Source organism: Bactrocera tryoni, chromosome 3, assembly GCF_016617805.1.
Source record: "Bactrocera tryoni isolate S06 chromosome 3, CSIRO_BtryS06_freeze2, whole genome shotgun sequence".
Classification (NCBI taxonomy): Eukaryota; Metazoa; Arthropoda; class Insecta; order Diptera; family Tephritidae; genus Bactrocera; species Bactrocera tryoni.
In genome coordinates this window covers 3,638,664-3,666,137 of record NC_052501.1, presented here as the reverse complement: position 1 = coordinate 3,666,137, position 27,474 = coordinate 3,638,664, and the positions used below count along the sequence as shown (strand labels likewise).

The 27,474-nt window shown below is 34.4% G+C and overlaps 6 protein-coding genes across 20 annotated transcripts; 3 read left to right on the top strand and 3 right to left on the bottom strand.

Moving 5' to 3' along the window:
• Positions 1 to 2: 2 nt before the first annotated feature.
• LOC120770558 (inhibitor of Bruton tyrosine kinase) lies at positions 3 to 4,732 on the bottom strand. The gene is made up of 11 exons (XM_040098136.1): positions 4,544 to 4,732; positions 4,415 to 4,483; positions 4,165 to 4,355; positions 3,875 to 4,089; positions 3,442 to 3,809; positions 3,259 to 3,386; positions 3,049 to 3,192; positions 2,362 to 2,969; positions 2,121 to 2,244; positions 1,364 to 2,066; positions 3 to 1,302 (listed from the first exon to the last, which is right to left on the bottom strand). The coding sequence occupies exons 1-11, from the start codon at positions 4,730 to 4,732 to the stop codon at positions 376 to 378; spliced, it is 3,666 nt and encodes a 1,221-aa protein (XP_039954070.1). The 3' UTR covers positions 3 to 375.
• Positions 4,733 to 5,702: 970 nt separating this feature from the next.
• On the bottom strand, positions 5,703 to 16,659 carry LOC120770212 (epidermal growth factor receptor substrate 15-like 1). 13 transcript variants are annotated; one of them, XM_040097467.1, is made up of 14 exons: positions 16,577 to 16,659; positions 15,925 to 16,073; positions 15,538 to 15,774; positions 14,560 to 15,341; positions 14,255 to 14,426; positions 14,041 to 14,190; positions 13,888 to 13,977; positions 13,495 to 13,557; positions 12,944 to 13,141; positions 12,409 to 12,867; positions 12,162 to 12,350; positions 11,362 to 11,460; positions 7,651 to 8,164; positions 5,703 to 7,515 (listed from the first exon to the last, which is right to left on the bottom strand). In XM_040097467.1, exons 2-14 carry the CDS (start codon positions 15,988 to 15,990, stop codon positions 6,395 to 6,397), a joined length of 4,140 nt encoding a protein of 1,379 aa, XP_039953401.1. In that variant the 5' UTR covers positions 15,991 to 16,073; positions 16,577 to 16,659; the 3' UTR covers positions 5,703 to 6,394. The 13 variants fall into 13 exon arrangements, with proteins under 13 accessions (XP_039953401.1, XP_039953407.1, XP_039953408.1 ...); XM_040097473.1 differs by having other exon boundaries at positions 15,925 to 16,051; positions 16,561 to 16,658; XM_040097474.1 differs by having other exon boundaries at positions 15,925 to 16,046; positions 16,561 to 16,654.
• A 566-nt stretch (positions 16,660 to 17,225) lies between these two features.
• LOC120770925 (histone-lysine N-methyltransferase eggless) lies at positions 17,226 to 22,367 on the top strand. 2 transcript variants are annotated; one of them, XM_040098629.1, is made up of 15 exons: positions 17,226 to 17,475; positions 17,539 to 18,608; positions 18,659 to 18,794; positions 18,852 to 19,153; positions 19,215 to 19,473; positions 19,538 to 19,661; positions 19,725 to 20,106; positions 20,173 to 20,427; positions 20,490 to 20,996; positions 21,062 to 21,204; positions 21,273 to 21,450; positions 21,508 to 21,624; positions 21,688 to 21,881; positions 21,949 to 22,033; positions 22,095 to 22,367. In XM_040098629.1, the coding sequence occupies exons 1-15, from the start codon at positions 17,292 to 17,294 to the stop codon at positions 22,299 to 22,301; spliced, it is 4,143 nt and encodes a 1,380-aa protein (XP_039954563.1). In that variant the 5' UTR covers positions 17,226 to 17,291; the 3' UTR covers positions 22,302 to 22,367. The 2 variants fall into 2 exon arrangements, with proteins under 2 accessions (XP_039954563.1, XP_039954562.1); XM_040098628.1 differs by having other exon boundaries at positions 17,226 to 18,608.
• On the bottom strand, positions 22,361 to 23,259 carry LOC120770927 (E3 SUMO-protein ligase NSE2-like). 2 transcript variants are annotated; one of them, XM_040098631.1, is made up of 3 exons: positions 23,099 to 23,259; positions 22,621 to 22,981; positions 22,361 to 22,557 (listed from the first exon to the last, which is right to left on the bottom strand). In XM_040098631.1, the coding sequence occupies exons 1-3, from the start codon at positions 23,184 to 23,186 to the stop codon at positions 22,425 to 22,427; spliced, it is 582 nt and encodes a 193-aa protein (XP_039954565.1). In that variant the 5' UTR covers positions 23,187 to 23,259; the 3' UTR covers positions 22,361 to 22,424. The 2 variants fall into 2 exon arrangements, with proteins under 2 accessions (XP_039954565.1, XP_039954564.1); XM_040098630.1 differs by having other exon boundaries at positions 22,366 to 22,557; positions 22,621 to 23,038.
• Positions 23,260 to 23,792: 533 nt separating this feature from the next.
• LOC120770844 (mediator of RNA polymerase II transcription subunit 29) lies at positions 23,793 to 24,731 on the top strand. The gene is made up of 2 exons (XM_040098441.1): positions 23,793 to 23,866; positions 23,929 to 24,731. Exon 2 carries the CDS (start codon positions 23,963 to 23,965, stop codon positions 24,593 to 24,595), a length of 633 nt encoding a protein of 210 aa, XP_039954375.1. The 5' UTR covers positions 23,793 to 23,866; positions 23,929 to 23,962; the 3' UTR covers positions 24,596 to 24,731.
• Positions 24,732 to 25,062: 331 nt separating this feature from the next.
• LOC120770843 (glutathione S-transferase 1) lies at positions 25,063 to 27,104 on the top strand. The gene is made up of 3 exons (XM_040098439.1): positions 25,063 to 25,269; positions 26,202 to 26,305; positions 26,384 to 27,104. Exons 2-3 carry the CDS (start codon positions 26,211 to 26,213, stop codon positions 26,964 to 26,966), a joined length of 678 nt encoding a protein of 225 aa, XP_039954373.1. The 5' UTR covers positions 25,063 to 25,269; positions 26,202 to 26,210; the 3' UTR covers positions 26,967 to 27,104.
• Positions 27,105 to 27,474: the final 370 nt, after the last annotated feature.

Genomic DNA, 27,474 nt, shown 5'->3' with positions numbered 1-27,474 from the left:
GTTTTCTTATTATTATTAAAAGCTTTTTGTTATTTTTTTAACAACTAAGCTGGGTTTGGTTTTAAAATAAACTTTATTGTAAAGCTTAGCCTTAAATGCCTCATAACGGTATATTGTTGTCTGTTTAAGAATTTGATGTATGCTTAAAAAATATTTAACTTAAAAACCTTTGATGAAATATTTATAAACTATGTAAATATAAAACTCGGTTTGTCCGTAATTCATTTAAATTAAATAAAACTAAAGATATGTATAGCTTCAATAGCAAAGCTAATAAAAATTCAACTAACCAACACATACATACATACATATATAATTATGTAAATGTAAATGTTTACGGCATTCTTCGGCAAATTTCTATGTTCCTTTGCAGATTTAATGGCGTTGCCAGACGGCGAAATTCATGGTTGAAGGCAGTGACTTTCTTTCGATCGTTATTTCCTCATCCGTTACATTGTCAACATTGTAAAATTCACGTAACTCAGCTATTGCCTGCTCTTCTATTTGCGTCAGTACCAGCGATTTGTTGCGCATGCGCTCATAGTAATCGCGTTGCTTTCGTTCATCGGCTAAAATTCGTGAAAAACTATTGTCAGCATTACTCGGATTGCTGCTCGCAGTGCTGGCAGCACCTCGCATCATATTCGCAAATGAGCTCGGATCGGCAATACTGCCTGTGGGCGGGGAAAGTGAGTATGCGCTCGGGGAAGCCTGTGCGACAACACCCCAAGCATTTGGCGGTGGTACTGGTACGTTAACTGGTTTGCTCTCCTGCACTGTCGACGCACGCCATGAAGTAGTTGATTCCGAAGAGAGTCGCTTGCGTTGTTTCTGCGAGAGCTTTTCACGCGACGGTGGCGTTGTAAAGTCAGCCAAATTTAAGCTGTACCCCTTATTAGGTGTCACTTTAGGCAGGTCCTCGCTTAAAGATTTTTCAGGAGTTTTTGCAGCAGCACTCTCGCCATTCATTTTTGTTAGCGAAACGTACTCAACTTTTGGTGTCTCTTCCGTTTTCAAAATCTCATTAAGTTTAGGTGAATGCTCGACTGGTTGACGTTTCTTTTGATCCTTTTTATCAGCCACCTTCATCCATGTTCGTGCTTCGGCTTGTAGTTTTTCCGCAACCTCTGAAACCTCTTTTGTCACCTTGGATTGGGTTTCTTGTGCTACTTTCATATTTTTTTCATTCACATTTATTGTCTCCAGCATTGAGGATATAGCATCAAGTTCATATTGACGCTTAGCATTCATGTTATTTTTGCTTTCCTTCGACTTTTGTTTGCCCAATTTGTTTAAAGCTTCCTAAATAATATAAATAGTAAATAAATATATGATTTATTCGTTTTTATAATACAATACTCACTTCATCTTCATCCATACGATATGTTAGATCGATTCGAAAATCGTCCACAAAACTCAATAACAATTCATCATCCACAGCATCCGAATCTGGCGTTATCATACGATAGTCAAATACCTCCTTAAACATTTTCCGATAATGTTCATTTATATTCTTAAGCGCATCGGGTTCACACACATCCAAACTTTTATAGTTCAATACTCGTGCTAAATTCTGGCAAATGAACTCCAAACAGCCCTCCTTCAAAATTTCACAATTATACATGCACGCAAAATCCAAAAATTCTCCACATTTTCGTATGGCTATCTTGTCCAATATTAATGCTTCGCACACCTTGCGCAAACTTTCTATGAAGAATTGATCACAGTACACAATCATATTGAATAAAAATGTTTCGGAGAAGTTCTGCTTGCGAAAGTTCTCCACGTCCGAACTGTACAAGAACTCTATGATAGGGCGCATATACTCCGGTGGTATAGTGCTCAAATTGACTGTGCTCTGCTCAGCCCATGTGTGTGTGAACATCATGTTGAAGTATTCAAGGCGGGCAACTAGAATGCATTTGTGCGCTGGTAGGACAACGTCGCCGCCGCAAATGATGCGCACATCATACAGTTCTGGAAAATCACCATGGTAAAGGCGATTGAAACGATATTTTGATTTATCCGCTATTTGCGGTAAATAGAATGGAGACTTCTGTATAAAACTGTAAAACGCATGTTTTATTATTATAGACAAAATCATGTGATTAACAACGAACCTTTGCAAAAAATTTGTCAAACTTTGTATTTTGAATTTCTCAACGAATTGCAAGAACAACTTGCAAATATCGATACGTTCAGTTGGACAGTCCGGACCTAAGCTGTGTTGAATATTGTCTAGGTCTACGGTAAGAGAAGGAATATGTTACAAAACAGTTAAAAATATGCAAAATACAATTGTACAATAAAATAAAGCCGTTATAGAAGTAAATATAAACAAAATATAACATATTATCTCACCATCTTCATTTGGAAATTGGTTTGTGTAGATATGCTTGAGCATCAATTCGAACATCTTGCCAGTCATTAGTTTGAAATTTAAGTAGATGTGTTCATCTTCATAAGACTGAAGTATATCACGCAAACCAGGCGCACGAGCGTACACAATAAATTTATGAGCAGCATACGTTTCACTATCCACATGAAACACTACGTCATGCACAGCATCGAATTCGTCCACTTCATTGTACAATTTTTTGAAACTGTATTCTTCATGTGTTAAAGTGGGTAATTTGAAATATTTCAAATGTGATTCCTGTAAAATAGCAAACGATGTGAAATCATCATCACAGAATATATCGACGGCTCGATCAACACTTGGATAGCGCTGCAGCTCAATGCGTATCATGTGCTCTTTACAAATTTCTGTTCGATTCTGATCACAACTGCTCCATATATTAGCCGTTGATGAGGGATGCTTTTGTGTATCGGCATTAGTCATGTAAGTCGGTATTGGCACTTGCTGGCATTTGCCTTTATATACATCGCCTTGCGATAATATGAACACTTGATTGGCTTTGTAAAAGATTTTGTCGATTTGCGAGATTCGTATTTGCGAAAAACTACATCTAGAAGGTATTCACAAAGTAATAAGGGCGTTATACTGTGATGAACTGAAAATTGTTTAAGAAGTATATTTGTACAAACCTGTAAAATTGCTGAGTCATTTCATACCAAAGAAATATAACATTTGTTTGCGTAAGCATAAGCAGTTTCAAAGCTGTGGCAGTACCTTTACCAGACTTAACGACGTCGCCACCAACAACGGAAATGCTTTTCAAGGCTTCGAAACTACAAAAAAGTTTTAAGAAGAGATTGTTAAAATCTAATGTATATATGAATAGCTAAAATTCTTACTTCGGCGGTTTAATTGTACGCATTTTGCATTTGAAATATAATAAAATATTCGTATCCTTGGTGTAAACCACAGTTGCTGAATTATTCGCTTCGACAAAATCAATATTAGTTTTTGATGGTAATTTCATCTGAAAATAAATAAAATATTATTAAGAACATTAGCTTTAAATTATTCGTATTTACTTGTTTTGGTAAGGGTACAGTTTTCACATCAGCGTCTATACCCATTTGGCCGTGATTTGCGCCCCATGTATAAATACATTGTTCTGAGTAGGCGACTGAGTGAAAATCTCTGGCAATTACACGCAACAGACCAGATACATTTAAGTCCCGTAATGTTACTACTTCTCGAAAAACTGCTAATTTATCGCCTGCATCTCGTACTCCCAATTGTTTATCCTCATTTAAGCCACAAGCAAATACGGCAGAATTATCTGTTAGCAATAATGAATGCTTTCGAGATGCGCTTATACATATTATATGTTCCCCATAGCTCTTTTTTGGAATCTTCACCTTTTTAGGGGTAGCTAGACTATGCTCACCTCCAACTCCTGTGTAGGTATAAGGCAATTTTTAATTAAAATATAATCTCACGTATCCCAGAATAGACATGCACCTAAACGTCCGCCCTCTCCATGACCCACCGAGTAAAGTATTCCTTTTTTATCCAAAAATAAACTGTGGTAAGCACCGAGGGCAACATTATCAATTGATATGTGTTCCTTGCGAAAGAAGTCAACCGACTGTGGACTATTGGTGGATTCTGAATTTCCTGTTCCCAAATTATAATTTTTATTTGTACCCCAAACTAAAATTTCGTTACTGCTTGGGCTGAAATTGGAAAATATACAAAAATTTTTATAATTTGAAGTTTTGATGGCATAAAATATATATGTTAATACTTACACAGATGCAAATATTGGAAAATCACGGGGCCGACAAACATTTTGTAAAGCACAACGAGTGTCATCATCTAAAAGCTCTGGATTGGCACCATAGCGCAACAGAAGTACGGCACAATCAATGCAGCCGTAATAGATGGCACGATGTAGTGCACTACTTCCAGATTCAAAATCACGACTGTTTATAATGGCCCCCTTAATATTCAAAATATACTTTCGGTACAAACATATATCAAAGAAAATGTCAAACATACATGATTAAGCAACCACTCGAGTATGGCATAACGATTAACGGATGCAGCCAAGTGCACTGCAGATCGTCCCTAGAAGATTAATTTAGCATCAGTAAAATAAAATATCCATAACTTAATATTTGAAATCACCAGATCATCCACTATATCCGTGTAGTTAGCGCAAGTTTTTGCAATGTAAGCTCCAAGGTGTTCGTCGTCAATTGAACGTTTGGTCAATGCTGCAGTTATTTTATTTCCATGCTCAACATGACGACATTTCCGAGTACAATCATATTCATAGTTTTTAGATGTAAATGTTAATATTTTGGCTGTCGCCATGTCCAATTCCTTTTTATAAATTCAGATAAGTTGCAGACAATTTCAATAAGACAAAACCTTCCCCGACGCCTTTGGAAAACGCACTGTATAGTTTCTCAACAAATCTAATTTTCGGCAGTTTTGTGTTTTCGTGATTATTGGCAATATTTTAAAAACAATTTCACAATTTTGCTAAAATGAAAATGTTGACGATTTGCAAAATTTTCAGCAGGGTATCGGCAAAAGAGTTTCCAACATTTTTGTGATTACGCTGGCAACAGGGTGACTACGATTTATATAAATTGCATGATTGGTCAAATGAAACCGTTGACTTAAATGTATAATTTTATCAAATAATATTCGTTTTACATTTTTTGCCATGATAAAACTAATTTTTTATTGCTTTATTCAAATAAAATCATGTTTTGAGAATCGCAATTTTTAAAATATTAGTGCCAGCCTTTAAATTTTTACAAAACTAATTTGTAACTAAATCAGCTGACCGGAACAAAAACAACGGGTTCAAACTAGTGACGGCAATAATACCCATAATTTAGAACCGGTTTCAATTTTTTTTTAATTTTTAAATATTTAATCACGTTTTTACATTATCAGACCTCATTTAAATACTTTTTCAAACAATGTTCTTTCTACCAGGCAGCTTATTTGTTGAAAAAGGCGATATCAAACCACTATAGCATATACATATGTACAGGCATATATAGTTGTCATACAAACTGAATGATAAGTACATGTCCTTGTATGGACAACTTTTTTATTTGACGAGATATCATCACGAAATTCGACATGGATCATTGCCCAAGGCAACGATCATTGATACCGGAGAAATTGTTCTGATCAAACTACTATAGGATATAGCTGCCGTACAAATAAATACACTTCTGCGATATAAGAAAACAACCTGTGAAAGCTACTATGTATTATCATAAATTTTAAACATCTGGTAGTGGTATATGTATAATCATGCTTCGCATTTTATTATAAATGTACTTTTAAATGATAAGTTTTTCATATAGCTAAACAAAAATAATTTATAAAGTTAATAATACAAAATTTAAATTATGGAATTTTTAGATAATTTTTGGTTGGTAATCAAATTATGTGTACTAAAGATTGTAAGAAATGGATTTTCAAATCTAAAAACAATTATTTGTACCGCATTGCTGTCTTATTTTTTGCAAATATTTAGGATTGTACAAGTATAATGTGATGCCCGCAGTGTGAAAACAAACGCAGTATAAATCCAAAAATCCGAATTACAAATTTTATACGCATAAAAAATAGTTTCCAAAGACAAATTTTACAAAACTAGTCATATGATACGCAACACAAATACAACTCTAGGCAAAATAAGGTGGTTTAACAGATAGTTTTAAGTATAAAATAATCATTCATGATGTAAATAAAAGTATGAGTACAAAATCTGAGCAAAACCGATTATAAATGACATATAAATAAGGTTTTTATCACCATTGAGTGAATCGTTGAACGGGCAACGCCCATATTCCTAGTTATGTCTAATTTCCATTTTATTATGGCGAACTATATTACTACTTTCACAATATATTTATAACAGCGAAATATGTATGTATATAGAGTTATAAATACATCGAAATTAATAATAATTATACAAAGTGGTATGTCGAGATTTAATATCAATTCTTAATTTTCCAGCATACTGCGTTTAAGCGCCTCTTGCAAATCCAACTCGAATGTATCTGCTTTGGAGTAGTCGGCAGCGAATTTTTCTGCAACTTTGTCACCATTTTCCCCAGCTGCGCCAACTACAGCAAGGGCTACATCTGGATTTGACACCTTACTTAGAGTTGTGATATTTTGTACTTTCGTTAATGCCGTAGCTCCTAGTGCATCTTTACGAAACGCCGATAAAGATTTTACCTCTTCATTATCAGTTAAATTTTTTGAGTTATTTAAAGCAGTATCAAAATCGTTTGTAAAATTAAGACTGTTGTTGAGTTCATCGAATTTTCCAAAGCTATCGTCTTTAGTATTAGCATTATTTGAGAGCGTAGTTGTCAACTTGACATCAAAGTTAGCATTTGCATTATTGTCTTTTATCTTAAAGAAGTCATCTTCGAATGCATTGTCATTGAAGTCATCAAACACTTTAGATGATTTAGTAATGGCCGAATTTCCTTTAGGATCTACAAAGGCTGAATCAGTGCGCTTGGAAGTGCTAAAGGCATCAAATGCATCCAAATTTGCCTTGCTATCACCAAAGGGATCGAAAATGTTTGTGTTCGACTTCCCAGTTAGTGTACTTGTCTGCACATCACGATTAGAATTGTTATCAAAATTATCATTAAATGCTTCGAAGAAGGAATCATTTGCCTTGGGTTTTGGCTCTTCTGAGTTGTTGCTTTTGAATGCAGCATCCAGTTCCCCCAAAGAAGACAGCGCAACTGTCGCTTTCGGTTTCGTAGCACCAAATGTATCAAAATTGGCGAAGTCATCAAATAAACTACCACCAACGCCACTAACTTCGGCCCCCATTGCATGTGGAATAGGTGTAACGCTATTCGATTTCTTACTTGAGCTACTAATACTACTCTGACCCCCACTGCCAAAACCTATACCTGTTAAGCCGCCCGATGTTGAAGACTGTTGTGAAGGCACAGGACTAGGATTCAAATTGAAAGCATCGAACTGGTCAAGAAAATCAGCGCTTAACGGAGTTGCAGATTTATTGCTAACTACAAAGGCTTGAGTATTGGTGCTGTTTGCCGTAAAACCAGTAGATGAAGTCTTGGCCTTATCATCGTCTACAACAAAAATGTTTTAAATCGTAAAATCATCAAACTCACAAGGAAATTCGCAAGTAAAATATTGTATATAAATAAAAGTTAATAACTAAAATACTATTATGTACAAAAAAATATAACAATTTTATATATCACCTGAGAAGTCATCCTTGAAAATCTTCTCCGGATCCGTATCTATATCTTCATCATCTGCGAACGGATCTTTAATACTAAATGGATCCTCATAACGATAGTCCTTGAAGGGATCATCTGAAAAATCTGTCGGACCACTAATAATAGATGCTCGGCTTTCTCGCACATTCTCCACGGAAGCATCTGCTATTGTTTCGCTCGATTTACTCACGAACAAGGACGTTACAGCGGACGCCTGCTGCAGCGGTGTGATGGAACGCGTTAAGTTATCATTTATAGACGAGGACATTGTAGATGAGTTGTTGGAATTGTTTGCGATTGCCGTTAATGTAGACACTGACGTAGATGGCGATGAGCTTGATACCGATGCGAATGTAGTGGTGGTGACTGGTGTGACAATCTTTGTAATTATGGGCATGTCGAATGAGCTACTGCTTTTGCTGTTTGTAGTGTTATATGACACAAGTGCAGATGTTAATTGTGGAGGGAATGCTATAGGCGGTGGAATGCTCGAGACCTGTAGCCATATTTAAATTTGATAAACAAGTTGATGTTCAGTTGCCATTGTGTATGCATGTGGACGAGCGCGGGTGCATTCGAGAAGATGAAATGCCAAATAAAAGAAACAAACCCAATTCAAAACAAAGAAATAATCAATTAAATCAAATTATACATTTTTTTAAAAAGGTGCGTACAAATTTACATTACAAAACTATAAGTTAGCAAATAATCCAAAGTACATTCAAAATAAACTATATTATACAGACATACATACATACAAAAATAAAATTTAATAAAGAGAAACAAAAAAGTTTAGTTAGTACTCCAAAACCACAACATATGCATTTATTTTTGTATTTACTTACTTGTGGACAGGCCTACTATTCAAGTTATTTCTATTACTATGCGAATTTTTAATGATTACTAAAATATTGCAAATGTAAAGTAATGCTTAAACTTTTTTAAAAGTCAAGTTCGTTGTTCAAATTTTGTGTTTGAATAAGAAGAAACAGGAGAATCGGAACTTTGCATCAATTACTTTTATTTTCTTAATATTTGGTGAAATAGTATCATCAATTTCAGTTTTATGCCATTTTAATAGTCATAAGCTATTTCTTTTGATACTTTCATTTTTTTTTTGGGGTTTTATATATGTATTTACGTAGGCATTTCATTATTATTTACTATTTTTATATGCGGCTATAGTTCGTTTTGTAACATACAATACAATACAATAATAAGTAATGAACGCCTTCAACGTCTAGATAAATCCTTGCTTTCACACTCAAGGTATAGTGCAGATGCAATAAAAATTTCTGTGTGCTCCTCCATGTGTGACCAATGTGATTTAAGGATATACATACATATAGACTTATTTGAATATTTAACATTAACGAATATGTGAAATGTTTATTGAATGTCTTCAGTATTAGTGTACGCATGAGTGTTACGTTTGTACAGTTTTATTGAAAACATGAGTATATACAAAAAAAAACATTTTGGAGAAGATGCAGAGTTCAGGGCTATGAACAGCTGCACTATTTCTGCAGAAAATTAAACTTTCGAGTATCGTTCATATACATACATACGTACATACATACGTATTTATATTTCATCTATATAAAACCGTTTGAATAAGAATTCAAAGAAAAATTTCTTGAAAATTAAACAAAATAAATGAAGTGTGGATATGAACACATAAGAATTAAATGGTCTTTGCACGGTCGACAGATTGAAATAGTACCGTTTAACTATTGACAGCCATGGATAAATCAGCTTTTTATTTGTGAAATTCGGAGTTATTATAATTTATTTTATAGTGAATTAGAAAGACACCACTTAATGAAATCAGTTTCCAAAATTTAAAGCGGAAAACAAACCTAGGGTGGACAAAAATACAATTCCGAAACAATTTTCTTGAAATAAGACCCAACTGCGAGCCAGAGACCATGTCAAAATAAACATCATACCTAGCTTTTATTGCTCTTAAATTTACCAGGCATAAAAAATTATATATAAAAGACTCGCATGGCAAAATGTGATGTTAATACAAGTGGAACTTATTTGAATACATATGATTAGTAACGGAAACAGTTATGATTTCAGTTTATATGTTTTGTATCAGCTTAAAATCATTTTGGTAACGATATAATTACTTTTTTGTATTTCAAGTAACAGTTAATGTGTATATTTTTGATGATATACTTGTGGTAATGAATGAGGACTCAGAATGTTTATAGTTATTGTATGTAGTATAATAATTTTCACAATACTAGTATATAACGGTTAAAGTTAAGTAGTTAAAATCATACTAATTATTTAACTGTTAATTTTCAATTAATTAATGAACAATGGACATGATAACCATTTGTATAACCATGTACTGAAGCATTTCTCTAAAGTAAAACACAATACGTAAATAACGGAAGTATTTTAGTCGTTAGTCTGATTATGCTATTATTTAATAAAATTGAGTTCAAACAAACAAATGTATATTTTGAAATAACTTTAAAAATTTGCATAGCTCTTCATGGCATTGAGCTTGGAATGTTTGATTTTCGTGCCTATCTTGACATCCTTACTCGTCTTCAGTACATGGTTAGAGAAAGCGTTTTCATCATATTGATAAACGTATATGCATAGTCTACTCTTTAGTAATTAGTCGGCATAAGATTGCTAAAAAATATGTATAGGTCCTTGCATTTCAAACGAAGCTTTGTTTTTTTTCACAATGTATAGCAGTAGTATGTTTGGTTAGGTACGTGAACGAGTGTAATATGTTAAGTATTAGTGGTAATATGATAATATTGAATTCTATTTTTATTATTCATTTCATAATACAATTTACCTATAATTGTTTTGGAATTTTTCGATTTTATGCATTTTTTATAATTTATATTTAAATTAACTAAGAATATTAACGACTCTTTATCTTATATGTCTCATTCATTTCCTTCATTTTCTAAGTATGTAGATATATGGATTCATGGGTATGTATTCGTATGTCATGGTTTATCTTTTTTGTCTGCTTTGTTTTGATAAGAAAAAACACTTATAGTTAAATAACTTTTACTTAATATTTATATAAACGTGATTGATAATATGATGTTCACTGCAAATAGAGTTTCAGAAAATGGAAGCGCACTGTTAGTTTTATCGGCAAGTTGAACACAATGGTGGAAAAAGTGACTACAAAAATTAACCAGGAAAGCTGGCAAGTAAACAGCTTGGCACTATTTAAATTAATATAAAAACTAAGAACTTTGCAAGCGAAAAATTAAATAAAAAAACTATGACTTCAACTTTGGAAGGGATTTGTAACACTTGTGCGTAAATATGTATGTAATAAAACTGTTTCTTTATGATCGAAAAATATTGAATAGTTGTGATGTGATATTTAATACTGATTTATACAGACTATAAATGAAAATAATTGTTCAATTACCTTTTTGTTGTATTAACTCAAAACAATACTTCAAATTTTATTGGTTAGCAAATGTTGTTGTAAACAAAAAATTAATCATAACAAAATCAACTACTTAAAATAAAAAATAATAATAATTTTGATAAATATTAAATAAAACGTGGTGTTATTAATGTTAGGTCTAAGAACAAATAGTGTGACTCAGGGATTATGCCTAAGGAATATGTTAGTGCCAGTGTGGCATGCATGCATTACCAACGATCCCAACGTACTGTAAAATTGTTACCAACCTTATTGTCGAAATCTGCAAAGTCAGCAAAACCACCACCTCCGCCGGACGTGTTAGAACCGAAAGCGTCGGAAGCTGGTTGAACAGGCCGTGCAGGTCCCTGTAATAGAACGTTCACCGTTTTAATAAAGTATTCAATAGTCAATGATTCTTTAAATAAGAGAAATAAAATGTTCTCAAATAAAAAAATCCATACAACAACTGGATTTGGATGGGTCAGTGAGATTATAGCCATCGCTTGGATAAATAGACGGGGATTGCACCGCGACCTTAGGTCTATTGTGCACTTGGCTTGGCTAATAATTTATACCAAATTTCGTAAAGGTATTTTAACAATTAAAAAAGTTGTCCACACAAGAACGTGATGCTGATCTTTTAGTTTGTACGCAGCTACATATGTATATACTATAGTGGTCCGCTATCGGCATCCCCACAAACCAGCAGCTTCTTGGGGATAAAAAGACAGCTGCAAGATTTCACATGGATACCTCAAAGACTGAGGAACTAGTTCGTGTTTATAGAGACGGACAAACAGGCATAGCTAAAACGACTCAGTTCATCACGCTCATCATTTATAAAATATTATATATTTTATACGATTTCCAACGTTTTCTGCTGGGGGTTTGAGACTACGTGGCAAGGTTAATTTATCGTGTTTATAATTTTAATCACATTTTGACACATAATAAGTTAAATGGGACAGCAACTTTGAGTAAAATATTTTTAATTTGTATGTATGAAAATTCAAATAATTAAGCATTAATTCTATCGTAACTGCTATCATTCACAATTTTAACTCACCTGCATTGGGCGTGGTGGTGCTGGACGCGGAGGTGGCACCTTCGATTTCTTTGGTGGCAAAGCTGGACTTGGCGACTCAGGCCTCGGTGGTGGTCCAGATTTTTGGGCATTTGGGCTTAACACTTGACCCTGTCCGGTAGGTGCATGTAACGCGGCAAATGGATCACTTCCGAAGTCATCTTTACCCGGCTGCCATAATGTTAACAAATAAGCACAAATTTTAACTAGGATTAAACGTCTAACGTACCTCAGGCGTTATTGCATTACTAGGTTTATTTGCGAAAGCATCTCCGCCGAAGGGATCCTTTGCTGGTTGACTAAAGCCGCTATTGCTACCAAAACCATCGAATCCGCTTTCACCAAATCCACTTGTAGCCGTAAAGCTGTCATCAAATCCAGTGCGACCAATAGTTGCACTGCCGCTATTTGCTGTGAAAGGGTCATTACCAAAGCCATTACTGGCGAATCCGTTTGTAGTTTTCGTTGTTAATTCCACAGTACTATTTTCCCCAAATGGATCGTCCGCTTTTGGTTCCTCTACTTTCTTTTCAAGTAGTTGGCGCGCTTCATTGAAGTCTGGTTCGATTTTTAATTGATACTCGGACACCAACTCTGCGTCTTGATTTGAGATGGCCGCACGACACATCAACAACGCATCAGTCATTTGACGTTGAGTTTCCAGTAATTGTGTTACCATCGAGCGTACCTGTGGTTAGGGTAAAAGCAATGCGTATAAAAGCTTAGGTATTTAAAATAACTATTTTACAATTATACATTCTTACCGAACTAATTTGTAATTGGGTATTTTGTAAATGTTGTGTTAGCTTCTGCAGCTCTCGATTATTTTGATCATACTCCTTTTGCAACGCAGCTTCCTCGTCTTTTAATTTTTGCAACTCAGAGCGTTTTGCATTTAGTTCACCCTCTTGCTCGTTTATGGTTTCCTCTTGTTTTTGACATTGATCTCGTATTTTGGTTACCTAAAATGAAATGAAATGTCTTACATTTTGGGTTGAGACGAAAAAAAGCTTACTACACGTATACTTTTTCCAATTTAAAATTTTATGTACTCCAATTATAGTGTGCAATGCGAACAAACACTAAAGTCGATTATAATATTAGGCGATTTTTTGTGCTGACATACATACATACATACATACAACGAAAGTTATATTAACGGAGTAGTTTTGTACGAAAAATTGTATTTTTTTTTATTTAAGAACGATTACAATAAGGAAAGATTAGGTAATGTTTGACTAATTGTAAGGCAATAACACGAAATATACGAAACAATAACAAAACAAATCATAGCAAAATCATAAATAAAACAAACCTGCACTCTTAACTGAGATATATCTAAAGTCATGTTTTTTAGTACCGTCTGGTAGTCAATGCTCTAATGAGTATGTTTTTTTGTTAATTTTGTCAACCGATTTCGAGCAATGATGCGAATTTTTTGAATTTTTGGTAGTAAAAGTGGTTGGAGGGTGCAAAGAAATGAGGAGCATAATGCAAGGCACACACGCACGGCGAAGAAAAATAAGAAATATATGTGCAGCAATTTTGAATGTTTTCACATATGAAAGAAATAAAAAATAATAAATTCCAATTTAAATCAAATTTATATATTGCAATTTGAGTAAAATTTTTATAATTATTGAGTACTCATTTTCGAGCAAGCAAGCTTAAAAGTTTAAAGGCAGTAAATAAGTCATTCAGCATTTACCTGTGCTTTCAAGTCATCCAAACGTTTCTGTGCCTCACCACGTTGATTTTCCAACTGTTTTAATGTAGCTGACAACGTGTCCAATTCGCTCTAAAAACAAAAATTTTCTTCAATTCCAAAATTTGCTAATATACACGCATATATATTGCTAACCTGTAGGCTACGAACTTCGCCCGATTTTATGCGTATATCTGCTTCTTTCTGTGCAATTTCTGTTTCCAAAGCACGGCGCTCCTTGGCAAGCTCTTCGATTTCCTTGGAGATCATTTCTAGCTCAGGATTAGAATAAGTCGGTTTAGGTTCCTGTTTACGAATTGTGTACGAGAATATTATATATGCATAAAACAAATGCGACAATGCGGTTTACTTGTGGTTGCAAATCTACGCCAGATACGATGCTACGCATAGACGGTGGTACCATGTTGGCTGTCAGTACCTGAGGTGGCTCGATGCCCTTCTGTTTACGTTCCACCATCCACATAGCCAAAGCGAATTGTTCAAGAGTTAATTTTCCTGACTGGTTTGTGTCACAAAGAGCCCTGTAAAAATAGAATTATTTTATTATTGCCATAAAATGACTAGCGAAACAATAAGTTTTTTTACCATGTATTAATTATTTTAATATTTATTACTAAAATAGTGAAGCTTATTTTGATTTTGTTTTATTCTCACCAAATATGCGCCAAACAGTTTTGCTGTACGCCCGATTGTATGAACACATTCTTCACTTCAAGCCCCGATACAAGTCCATCCTTGTCTCGGTCTGAATCTCTGAATGTTATTTCAAAACGTTTCAGCTCGGCTGGACTAACAACCCAATCAGCACTAGCTGTTACGGAAGGTGGCGCGCCGATGGGTATTAGCGGATCGGTTGATATAAGCGGTTGTGATTGAACACCACTTGCACCGACAGGTGGAACACGTGTCATTGTTGGTATCGCGACAGGCAGCGGTGGTATAGCTGGTGGAGGTGCTATATCTTTGGGAAAGTTGGCCACAAAACCACCATCCCCAAATCCTTCACCACTTGGGGCACGTGGCATTGTTGCCGAATTGCTTGACACAATTGGCGGAGCAGGCTTTGGCGGTGGACCTCCACCGGAATTAGGCTTGCGCAACTCTGGCGGTAGCACATCGGGTACAGTGCGTTTTTCCAATGTTTGATAAACAAGATGCATTGCCACGATAAATTCATGCTTATCCAGGTTACCATCTTTGTCCTGATCAGCTAAATCCCAAATTTTTCCCAAAGTATCCATAGGCAGTTTCGAGTCCATGAGCACACCCTTGACTTTGTTGCCCGGCAACATTCCATTAATGGGTTTTAGGGTCTCGAAAAGTTGCTCATATTTCAAACGATCTATGACACTAATAGACCAATCGCCACTTATAGTACCTACGCTAGCCACTGGAACTGTTTGTATGCGAGGTGGTAAAATTTTTGGGATATCACCCTGGTGAATGAAAGAGTAAGCAATCAGATCATATTTTTGTTAATTTTTCTATATGTGCATTTTAATTATTTGTTAAAAAGCAATCAAATAAATAAAACGAAATAAATATTTCATGGAAAACATGCAGTTGTGTAATCTAATTTATATAGTAGTACAATAATAAATTTTACGTATTATTTAGAAATATTGTACTTACAACTTTTGGTGGATTCGCTGTTTCCGTGTATATATTACTCATATTTATCACTTGACCAGCTTGAGCCAGTGACACGAGTTTTAATGCAACAAAGAAACCAGGCTTATCAAGAAAACCCTTTCCGTTAGGATCTGATAAATCCCAAACTCGGCTAAGCACAACATCACTAAGACCAGATTTTTTTAAAAATTTCGCAGCCGTCATCGCTTCTATAGCACCAGAACCCTTTGGGTCAATCTACACATTCACGAAGTTCGAAAACAAGAATACAAACACAAATTAAACCTTTAACACGACAAAAGTATAAGTAAAAATCAATAGGCGTATCCACTGCATAGCGGTTGTACGCAACAGAACTAATTTTTCCATGTCATCCCTCCTCCGTACCTGTTTGTAATATGCCTCATAAATGGCAGCATGTTTGCCGCACAATTTCGCAAAATCTAAATTCATTATTTAAATCCAGTGTACTCTTTCTCGATCCAACACAACTTCAACGGCAAATTAATCTGTACTATGAAGATACGGTGATACTTCTGTTCATTCAAGAAGAAAACTTTTCCAAAATTCTCTTATCACAAAATCGATAAACAGAAAAATTCTGACAGTTGTAAATCGATTTTGTCTTAACACACATAACGCACTTATATACCTTAATACTTCTGTAGAGTTGCTTAAATGGTCTAATTTCAATTGGAACGCCACAAACAGTCTAATTGGAATGTTAATCTAACAACTAAATATTTAAATGGCAAGAGAAAATGAATAAAACCTTAATACAATTTGCAAATGTTATTAATGCAAGCACTCTTGTAAACAAAAATTAAAGGAAATTTATTCATTCAATATATGCAGCTATTTTCAAAATTTTGTTACTCATTACTCATAAGCTAGCGTTGCAACTCTGACATCACACCTCTATTCTATCCTTCGTTATTTTTTTATAAGTATCAAGGTTTTAAGTTAATTCTACGCTTTTAACTATAATTAATTGAATTCCTTCCTACAAATTTTAATTCTCACTTCAATTGAACTTTACATTAACTTCACAATTGATAGTATTCACTTTTTCTTTCAGATTTAACAAATATATTTGGTTCAATTACTTCACGACAACATTTTCCAATACATTTTCTAGAGATAGCAGCTGTCTGTCGCAAGTTGGGGTATTTCATTCGATATGATTTTAATATGATGTTATCGAAATTATTGAGTTGGCATTACCATGTTTAATATTTTTATCTGTAATATTACTACTATCAGACATAATAATGAATAACGAATGTTTAAAGAATTAAAATCATATTTTATCTGTTTTGTGAAAATTTTACAAATATGGAATTGTAAATTGTCAACTGCCTGTTTCGGAATTTGATAGGTATAAAAAAAGTTTAAATCTTTGTTCTGTTCAATTTACTTTATCTTACACAAATTATTCGGAATAATATATTTTTGGTATAAAAGTTTAATTTCTTCATATTTATATTTTCAAGTGTTGTAATATATTGCAGCTCTTCCTAGTAAAATTAATCTAACTTTAGATTAAACTTTGAAAAAGTTAAGAATGTCGAGTTACGCTCTAATTCCTCCTTTTTTCACTGTGTATATAATATTTTAACATTATCAGTGCTACAAAGAAGTGTGGCAACGCTCCAATAACATTTGTTTATACCGCATTTTAGTTTTCCGCTAACCATTTGTAAGAATTGAAAAATACTACGAAAGTAAATTACACAAACTAAAGGAAGTTAAAAATGTCTGAAGAACAAAAAACAGAGCATATAGAATCCGAAATTGATGAAATCCAATTGGCAGATGTAACGGAAAATGAAAAGGTTAATGAAGAAAATTACAAAAATGTGAAAGGCGACGATATCATTCATAAAAATGACGAAAGGACATGTATTATTGAAGAAGTTAAACCTCTAAATGAAGGAGGTATTGATAAAACTACCGAAAGTATTACACAAAACAAAAAAATAAATAAAATGGAAATTACAGGAACAAGTGAACAATGTACTACAAGTTCTGAGAAGGGTGAAGAAATGGATGTAGCCGAATTAACGGAGGAAACAGACATAGCATCAAAAAATAATGAAGTTGTTAGTATGAATAAAGAAAATAAGGTAGCTGATCAGATAATTGAGTCTTCACCTTCTATCGAGACAAATGATATACAGTTAGAATTAGAAAAAGGTTTAATAAGTAAATCGTCAGAACCCAAAATTGATGACCAAATGGAACCTATGGAAATAAGCAGTCATAATTTACAAATTCCTGGAAGCCTAAGTGATGAAGGAAACGAAGATAGCCAAGAATCATTACCACTCGTAATTGACGAAAAACCATCTTCCCCTAATGAAACAAACACAGAAGCTCCTTCAACTTCTCTCCAAGGTAGTAACTCTAATCCCAATGAGTCAACTATAGACAACCGTAACAGTGAAACAAACAATGAAAATTTGACGATTGATAAATTAGATCGCAACCAGTGTGCACCTGGAAATATCATTGAAATAGATGATGACAATGAAGAAACGAAAACAGAGGAGGACCCAGATGTAGAAATAACTGAAACAAGGAGCGCTTCTTATATTCCAGTAATCGAAATAGATGATGATGATGACGAAGATGAAAATGAAAATGTAAATCGGTTAGAAAATAACACGCACAAAGAGAAAGTAAATGATGAGGAATCCACCTCATCTGCGATTGCAAAAACGGCTGCTGCTTTATCTTACGAAAATAGTGTCAACAGTATAAATAGAGATCATGTTGAAGAGAGCACAAATACAGATAACACAAAGGATTCATCTATTAAAGAATCGGTTACGGAACCAGATTTATTAATGGAAACTGCAGTACTACCACAGACACGCGAATCGAATGATATGGAACAGATTGAAATATTCTACAACCAGGAGTGTATCAATCACGATTGTGCCCGGAAGCACAAACAATTTTTCTTAGTACCCCAATTCGCTTTAAGCCACTATAAAGTAAAGAAGAGACGTAGCCAAAAGCAGTACATTTGCCTAGAATGTTATGACTGTGCTCTTGACACTTATGAGGTAAGCAGAAATGTTTGTAAAATATTAATTAACAAAAAAATATTTTCTAGGAATACTGCGGTTTATTGAAAGCTAAACAACCTTTACTTTTAAAAAATATTAATGTCCAAGGTCCTGAGTTTGTGGAAATCACAGACAGCAGCGACGATGATGACGAAACGTCTACAACGCAACAAATTCAAACGGGTATATATATATTTATATGTTCATAATGAAATTCTTGCCGATTACTATGTTTTTTAGTGAAAGGGTCATTTACTCAAGCGAATTTAGATCTAATAGAGGCTGAACTGGAAAGCTCGATTAAAAATGTACTCGAAAAATTGGAAATACAAAATCAGTTAACTTGGTCAAAGACAATTTTAGAGACCCGTGCCCGTAGATTGGAAGAGGAGTCGAAGCTAAATGATGAGTTATTGCGATCACTGCAGCGGAAGGCTGACCAAATGTACAGTTCACTTTACCAATGTCCGAAAATAAGATTACGACAGTTCCAACCATTGGATTTGAACACCAACTTACCTTATTCATTCCCTGAAGTCACAGTAAGTTTTATTTTATTCGATATCTTTCTGACTAATCGTAATAAACCGTCACATTTCTTAGCCTTGTCCCCCAGTTGGAGAAATATTACGGCCACCTATCGAGATTAATCAAATTTATTATGCAGTGAAGAATAAGGCAATAGCTAGTTGGGTGCCCTGCAAGGTGTTTGAGCAAGTGGAATCTAGCTCGCTTTTAGGTTCGAACTCAAAGGTACCGAATTATAAAGTCAAGTTTTTAAAGCTGCAATATCAAATGATGAAAACTGTATCGGCGAAACATTTGGCCTACTACGATCCTCCCAAGTTCCGGCTTCCTATCGGTAAATATTACTCTAGATAATCTCTTACGATATTTGTTGTACATCAGAATACATTTCCCCTAAGGTTCACGTGTAATTGCTTATTTCGATGCCACTTCTTTGTCGCGAGGTAAAGAAAAGATGATGATACAGAGTGCTTTTTACCCGGGAATTATTGCAGAACCATTGAAACCGAACAACAAATATCGGTATTTCACATTAATATTCTTACTTTATTTTTTTTTATTTATTGCTGTTTACATAATTTTTAGGTATTTAATATTCTATGATGACGGTTACACCCAGTATGTTTCGCACAAAGATGTTCGCTTGGTGTGCAACGTTTCCGATCATGTGTGGGAGGACGTACATCCTGCATCTCGAGAATTTATACAAAAATACCTAACACAGTACTCCATCAACCGGCCAATGGTGCAAACTCAGAAAGGGCAAAGTATGACCACGGAGTCAAATGGCAAATGGATTTATGCACGAGTTGTAGATATTGATTGTAGCTTAATACAAATGCAATTCGAGGGGCCAAAAAGTCATACGGAGTGGATTTATAGAGGATCGCTGCGTTTGGGACCAGTTTTTAAGGAGTACCAGAAAACTTTACAAAAGGACACACTACCTTTACCACGACTGGCCAGAGTAAAATATAACTATGTGAACCACTTGCAAACTGATTAAATGTTACCTTGTTTTTTTTTTCATTAGCGCACTGAACCATTTATTCGTTACACCGCCGATGAGGAGGCAACTACCGCGCAACAGGAGCAAGTAAAGGAGCGTGAACGTGAACGTGTGTCGTCTACTGAGCCACGGGCAGTTGCTAAAAAGAGCGTGAGCCGCTTATCAACAGATTCGGCAACAGCAAGTAGCGCGCAAGCGCATACGTCGTCATTACCCACAGTGCGTCACTTAAACAACTCTACGATTTATCTTGAAGATGAAAACAAGCCAAAAGGAAAGGTATGCTGCGCTATTGTATATTTGGCATAAATATATTCTGAGGCAATTCTGTTTATTTCTAGGTTGTCTATTATACTGCTAAACGAGATTTGCCTCCATTAACATATCGCACTCATAAATGCTCATCGTCGTGTTTATTTAAAATTCCTCATAATCTAAGCGCCTACAGCCCACTGTCTAAACCATTGCTCTCTGGTTGGGAAAGACCGATATTGCGTTTAAAGAACAAAAAAATAGTGGCATACCGTGCACCGTGTGGAAAAATTATGCGTAATATGGAGGAAGTGCGTCGTTACCTTCGTGTAACAGATAACGCACTAAACGTTGATAATTTTGACTTCCATCATGAGACCAGTTGTTTGGCAGAATATGTAATCGAATCAGCTATTGTACAAAAACGCGATATTTCAGGGGGTCAAGAAAAAATGGCTATACCCTTAGTCAACTATTACGATAATACATTGCCACCTGAGTGTAAATACGCTGCACAACGTATACCAACAGATGGTGTAAATCTCAATCTTGACCCAGAATTTTTGGTTGGTTGCGACTGCGATGGAGACTGTTCGGTAGTTAGCCAAAATAATTTGTCTATAATTCCAATATATTTGTTGATAACCAATTTTCTTTCTAGGATAAAGAAAAGTGTTCGTGTTGGCAACTCACTTATGCAGGCGCCAAGTATGGAAACCCAAATACACCAATGGCAGAAATCGGTTATCAGTATAAGCGTTTATATGAGCACGTTCCGACAGGAATTTATGAATGTAACTCAAGGTCAGTTCTCTCAATTGTTTGTATCCATACATGTTAAAAGTTACCGTTATTAAAAAAATTATATTTAGGTGTAAATGCAAAGCGAACTGCTTAAATCGTGTAGCACAACAGAATTTAGCTATGAAACTTCAAGTATTTAAAACATCAAATCGTGGATGGGGCTTACGTTGTATAAACGATGTACCCAGAGGCAGCTTTGTTTGCATATACGCTGGTCACTTGCTAACCGAAGCAAAAGCGAATGAAGTAAGAATCTACTTATAGGAATTACCAGAAATTTTTGCTTACAATTTATGTTGCTAGGGTGGGCTAGATGCCGGCGACGAATATTTCGCAGAATTAGATTACATAGAAGTAGCGGAACAAATAAAGGAAGGATACGAATCGGACGTTGAACCCCCGGAGATTGAGGAAGAGGAGGTTTGCATATAAAAATAACGTTTGTACATTAAATGATACTATATTGTATGCACATATAATTAGGATACATATGCACCAGACCCAGAAGATGATGATGAGTTCACACCAAGTAAATCCTTCTTAACGCGCGCCAAAAATAAGGCACAGAAACTGACACGTAGCAGTTCGACTCAAAACACCGATGAAGACTCGCAGGAACGTCAAGTAATTAATTTTAATCCTAACGCGGATATGAATGAAGACTCCACACGAGAATCGTAAGATCTCACGTTTTAATATAGCTTATGAATTGAACTATTTTCGATAATATGTAAAATTTTTTAGATCTATACGAGCCCTATTTGGAAAAGACGAGGCGTGTTATGTAATGGACGCAAAAACCATTGGAAATCTTGGACGCTATTTTAATGTAATTACGATTTCATCCAACCCATGCTAAACACTTCATGACTATTGTCCTTCACTTACAGCACTCGTGTTCCCCCAATCTCTTCGTACAAAATGTTTTTGTCGATACCCATGACTTGCGATTCCCTTGGGTAGCATTCTTTTCCTCAACTAATATTCGGGCCGGTACGGAACTGACTTGGAATTATAATTATGAAGTCGGCGTAGTGCCTGGAAAAGTACTATACTGTCAATGTGGTGCACCAAATTGTCGCCTACGTCTTCTATAAATAAAAATGTATCATTTAAGTTTCAATTTTGCTTATCTGAGAAATAAAAAAAACATGCGAAACATTTGAAAATTTTTCTTAATATATTTTGCATTGATAAACAAAAAGTGAAAGTAAAGTAAATCAAGCATCGGTATCAGAATCGTTGTGGTTTTCACCCTCAGCTATTCGTTGTAGATGTAATTTTAGCGCATTGTCTGGCTTTAAATGTGCCATATTAATATACTGATTGTTCCCACAGCCAGCAACAGGACAACTGAAAAAAAAGTTTAGTTTATTTATGTACATATTTTGAACCATACGCAAATTATATTTATACCGAAGAGTTGGTTTAATTTGTATTGCGTCTTGTATACTGCTCCTTTCATAGATATGCCCACAAATTGTATTTTTTACAGGATCTACCATTCGTTTTTTTGTTATGGGATCATTTATGTTTACTTGCATGTCCATTTCTATTAAAGCCCCGTCTTTTTTTGTAGTTGACTGTAAAGTATCGCCTCTTGCACTTCTGGATATGTCCTCCAAACGATCAGAGAAAGCTTTATATTCTCGAGTTTTTTTAGCTTGGAATTTTTTACCGGCACGATTTATTGTTCTTTGAAAGGCTGATTCAAAATCCGCAATGGTACGTTCCTCCATAGCTACTTTCAAAGCGTCTTCATTACGAATGGCGTCTTCTGTAATTTGACATATTTGTTCCATCAGTTGCAAATATTTACTTCTATCTTTTTCCTCTACAAAATTATATTATTGTATTCAATGCATATAAGTATGTAACTAAACAACTTAAATACCATTATCCCCATAAGATTCAGCTAATTCATAAGTTTCCAAAAGGCATTGTTGAGCCTTCTCCAGTTCAGACTGAAGAAAATCACTCATTTTATTTATTATGAATTTATTAAACGTATTATTTTTTTTATTATTAATTTATTATTTAGACAAATATATTTTAGTCACATCTCAAATTCAAATCGCGCAAATATAAAATAGTAATTTGAAGACCTTTTCAACTGTCTACAAGGTCTATAAATTTTATAGTAGGCAATAAATTGCAAAACATTCATAGCATGTACAACCTGAAGCCACCATCGGTTAAGTCACCGGTTAGTTAACCAACAGCGCTATTTAAAAATTGTTCTATGATAGACAATTGCAACCAAAAATTTTGTGTACGTGTGATTGTTTACCTTTTTCTTGGCCAAATTTTTGTAAATTAAACATATGAACCAGTTTTTACGCAAATTCTTTCAATGTATTGAAGGTTCGAAGTAATTTGTAATGTTATGTAATATTTGTTATTAATCAACATTAAATGTTTGATGCACCATTAAATGCCCTTATTCATCTAAAATGTAAATACGAAATTTTTATTAATATGAAAATATTCTTACAAATGTGGATTGTGAATAAAAAAGTTCAGTTTTGAAACAAATTTTTGGACATTTAATATGGCAAATTTTTATCGGTTTTTAACACTGGTTTTGTGTAATTTTTTCGGTTTATTGTTTACCATCTTTAGGATATTAAATTCTCGCAACAGATGCTATACATTATATTTAGTATAAATACATTGAAGTTTCTAATAAAATCATTACAATAATATATACTGTTTTGTTTAAAGGATTTTAAAGAAATACAAGTTCAGGAAGCAAAATATGAATCCCAACATGAATATGCATAACATGCAACAGATGAACATTTCTCAGGTCGGTGGACCAAATCAAATGATGCAGCCTGGTGTGTCGCCAGTTTCTATGATGCAAGCATCTCCCCAGCAGCAAATGCAGGGCCAAATGCAAGCACAAGTTTCGAATGCCGCACAACAGCAGCAACAGCAGCAGCAACAACAACAACAGCAAGCTGAAAAAATGGATAACATCCTAAAAGTGAAGAGTTTACTCTCGCCATTACGCGAGTCTCTTTTTCTTACGTTGCGTACCGGAGCTTTCTCATTGCAGGAGCATAATTTGTCAGATAACCTTAAACGAGACGCAGCATCGCACGCTGGACGATTTGAAAAACATCTGGAAGACTTTTATGCATATTGTGATCAAATCGAGTTACATTTAAAAACAGCTATTCAATGTATGCAACAGTTATCATCTGCACAACACTATCTTCCGAGTGCAGTGACGCCAGCTCGTATGGAACCATACATGCAAGATAATTCTGGCGGTCCTATGACATACTCTACGTATCTGAACATTGTCCGCGTGCATGTGCAATCGGCTAAAGATATCCACGATACTTTAATTAGTGCGGCGCAAAACATATCACAGGCTGATTGATGATTACTCTAAATAAAAAATGCTAATGTGGAAGCAAAAAATAAAATAATAATAACATTGTAAGATCTAAAAAATTTAATTAAAACCTATTAAAGAGCATATAGTGTTTGTGCGTACAAAGCTCTCATACCCGTAATTATTATATTATAATATATGTATCTATATAAACTATATATCATATAAGCAAAATATTATTTTGCATTCTAAATTATAAATATTTCTTGAATGTAGAACATAACAAATGTATTTTAAATTAGGTGGTTAATGATAGAAATTTGGAAGAGAGAATCATTAATATTCCAATTATTTTTTATTTGTATACATAAACATATGAACGCTTTTTATAAGATAAATCTATTTGGGTTTGGTCTTTGGTAAACTACAAAGCTTTTATTATTGTTTGTTTTGTTTTTGATGACATAACGTTAACGTTCTACGCCGGTTGAGTTTCTATCAGTTCATATTTGTGTATATGAATTTGTATGTGACTTGAATGTTTGTATATCAGTAATAATATTTTGATCGCTCTCAGTAATATCACTTAATATAGCTTGGTTCTTAACGTAACTGAAAAACAGACAACTGAGCTTATGGGATATCAGTCTCTTCAGTGCGCTCATTTGGTGAGGAACATCGAAAAACATAGTTAGCCAACTGATTTATTCAGGGGAACAGTAAGTAACTAAATGATTAATTAACAAAATTTTCCACTGTTTCTTTGTTTCTGCTCCTCGCTTTAAATTCGGTTTGTTGTTGTAGAACAAGTCAAAGTGTAGAGGTGATTGAAATTTCAATAAAAAAGAAAAAAGTGCATTGCAATAATTTAATGACAGAGTAATTAATATTTTCATTAAGTCCTAATTCTCAATACCAGTAAATGTTGGAGTAGAACGATATGTCAACCATAATAAATACTGTGTGCAAAATTATAGTACTTTTTCCTGTATATCTGTAATATCAAACCATTCACTGTTTATCATTTAGATGTGTCATGTAAATGCATATGGACATAGACATACATAAGTATGTACATATATGTATATTCTAACAAGTGCACGTTCGTAACGAATTAAAAAGTTTGCATGCACGAGAGCTTTTGAATGTTTTAAATTGACTTGGTATACCCTACACAGGGTATATAAAGCTTGCCAAGAAGTTGGTGATACCGAGAAGCAATACGCAAACTAGCCCCACAGTTTTTGATATATCAATCTGAAATTTTGCACTCCTCCTTTTCTTTCCGAGAACCTGCACATTGGCGGAACTGACGTTATCGAATTACTATCGCATATGACTGAAATACAAACTGACTGATCGAAGTCAAGTTCTTGTCTGAAAACTTTATTTATTTAGAAGGTATAGCTTTAGTGCAATCGAAGTAAACAATTTTACTTGGGTTTAAAAATGTGCATTACATTAATGAGCTTCGGTGCCGATAATCTCATGCAAGTACCCTCTAGTTCAAGCGGTAATAAGGCAGAATTAAAAAAAATATTCGAATTTAGGCGTAAATTTATATTATTTTATTACAATATATACATATAGCAAGCATAAAAGTTTTCAGAACAATAAAATTGGTATTTAATTTATTTCTATTAATTTTTAGCGAATAAAAATGGCGAAACCAGTTTTGTACTATGCTACACTTAGCCCACCATCGCGTGCTGTTTTACTGACAGCAAATTTGCTTGGCCTCGATTTGGAATTACGGTATGCATTCTGAGGAACAAATTTAATACTAAGTGTTCTTTTGTTAAGTAAATTAATTATTCATTAATTTTTCCACAGTCCAGTTAACCTACTGAAAGGCGAACACCTAACAGACGATTTCATTAAAATGAATCCACAACATACCATTCCCACTATGATAGATGCAGATGGCGCAGTGGTATATGATTCTCATGCCATTTGCGGTTACTTGGTGGACAAGTATGGACAGGATGACAAATTGTACCCAAAGGATCTGGTAAAACGTGCGCAAGTGAATGCACGTCTGCATTTTGATTCTGGACATTTATTTGCACGTTTGCGTTTTCTTTATGAGCCGATTCTATACTACGGTTCAACCGATTGCTCCATGGATAAAATCGCCTATATTCAGAAGACGTATGAAATCATGGAGGAAATGCTAAAGGAACACCCTTATGTATGTGGTGAGGATTTGACAATTGCCGATCTCTGTTGTGTGGCAACGATAACTTCTGTTGACGAAGTCGCCCCTATTGATGAGTTCAAGTTTCCCAAATTGTTAGCTTGGATGAAACGTTTATCGGAACTACCCAATTACCAAAAAATCAATCAAGAGGGTGCTGATGAACTGAAGAAAGTCTTTAAAGAAATTTTAACCAACAATCGCACAAAACAAAAGTAATCACGGCTTTGGATATTTATCGCTATAATTACTGTTATTTTTTCGCAACTCAAAATCGTTTCATAACATGATTTAAGATTAGTTTTAGAGTAACAGATTAATACTTGTGCAATAAATTGTGAAATGTTGAAGTTTAAATGGCCTTTGTTTAATATGCACATCCATTTGAAATTAGTCGCAATGGTAGCCAAGCATGAAATATTAATTCTCAAAATATCTACAGACCTATTCATACGGAAGTGTGTATTTATAAAACCTTGATTTCAGGAATGAATCGGGCAACAAATAATGAATTTGGAAGGCAGACTTAAAAATTGTAAATATAAAGCAAAGTTTTATAAAGAGGTACTTTTATTAAAAAAATAAATAAATAAAAATAAGTGATAACAGTGACTGATATTCATCCAATATATGATATTCATTTATATGTGAGGACAATTGTTTGTAAAATAGAGAAGTAATAGCGCGTCTTTATGTAACATGAATTTTATATTCGTTCGTGAAAATT

Bases quoted from the DNA above. Each gene is read 5' to 3' on its own strand.
- LOC120770925 (XM_040098628.1), top strand. From the start codon at position 17,292: ATGTCTGAAGAACAAAAAACAGAGCATATAGAATCCGAAATTGATGAA. The intron at 19,474-19,537 runs GTAAATATTACT...ATTTCCCCTAAG, and splicing joins CAAGTTCCGGCTTCCTATCG to GTTCACGTGTAATTGCTTAT. The intron at 20,107-20,172 runs GTAAAATATAAC...TTTTTTCATTAG, and splicing joins CTTTACCACGACTGGCCAGA to CGCACTGAACCATTTATTCG.
- LOC120770844 (XM_040098441.1), top strand. From the start codon at position 23,963: ATGAATCCCAACATGAATATGCATAACATGCAACAGATGAACATTTCT.
- LOC120770212 (XM_040097467.1), bottom strand. From the start codon at position 15,990: ATGAATTTAGATTTTGCGAAATTGTGCGGCAAACATGCTGCCATTTAT. The intron at 15,342-15,537 runs GTAAGTACAATA...TTCATTCACCAG, and splicing joins CAGCGAATCCACCAAAAGTT to GGTGATATCCCAAAAATTTT. The intron at 13,142-13,494 runs GTTTGTTTTATT...ATTTCATTTTAG, and splicing joins TATCTCAGTTAAGAGTGCAG to GTAACCAAAATACGAGATCA.
- LOC120770843 (XM_040098439.1), top strand. From the start codon at position 26,211: ATGGCGAAACCAGTTTTGTACTATGCTACACTTAGCCCACCATCGCGT. The intron at 26,306-26,383 runs GTATGCATTCTG...ATTTTTCCACAG, and splicing joins GGCCTCGATTTGGAATTACG to TCCAGTTAACCTACTGAAAG.
- LOC120770927 (XM_040098630.1), bottom strand. From the start codon at position 23,186: ATGAGTGATTTTCTTCAGTCTGAACTGGAGAAGGCTCAACAATGCCTT. The intron at 23,039-23,098 runs GTATTTAAGTTG...ATAATTTTGTAG, and splicing joins TGAATCTTATGGGGATAATG to AGGAAAAAGATAGAAGTAAA. The intron at 22,558-22,620 runs GTATAAATATAA...CTTTTTTTTCAG, and splicing joins CAAATTAAACCAACTCTTCG to TTGTCCTGTTGCTGGCTGTG.
- LOC120770558 (XM_040098136.1), bottom strand. From the start codon at position 4,732: ATGGCGACAGCCAAAATATTAACATTTACATCTAAAAACTATGAATAT. The intron at 3,193-3,258 runs GTAAGAATTTTA...ACTTTTTTGTAG, and splicing joins CGTACAATTAAACCGCCGAA to TTTCGAAGCCTTGAAAAGCA. The intron at 1,303-1,363 runs GTGAGTATTGTA...TATATTATTTAG, and splicing joins ATCGTATGGATGAAGATGAA to GAAGCTTTAAACAAATTGGG.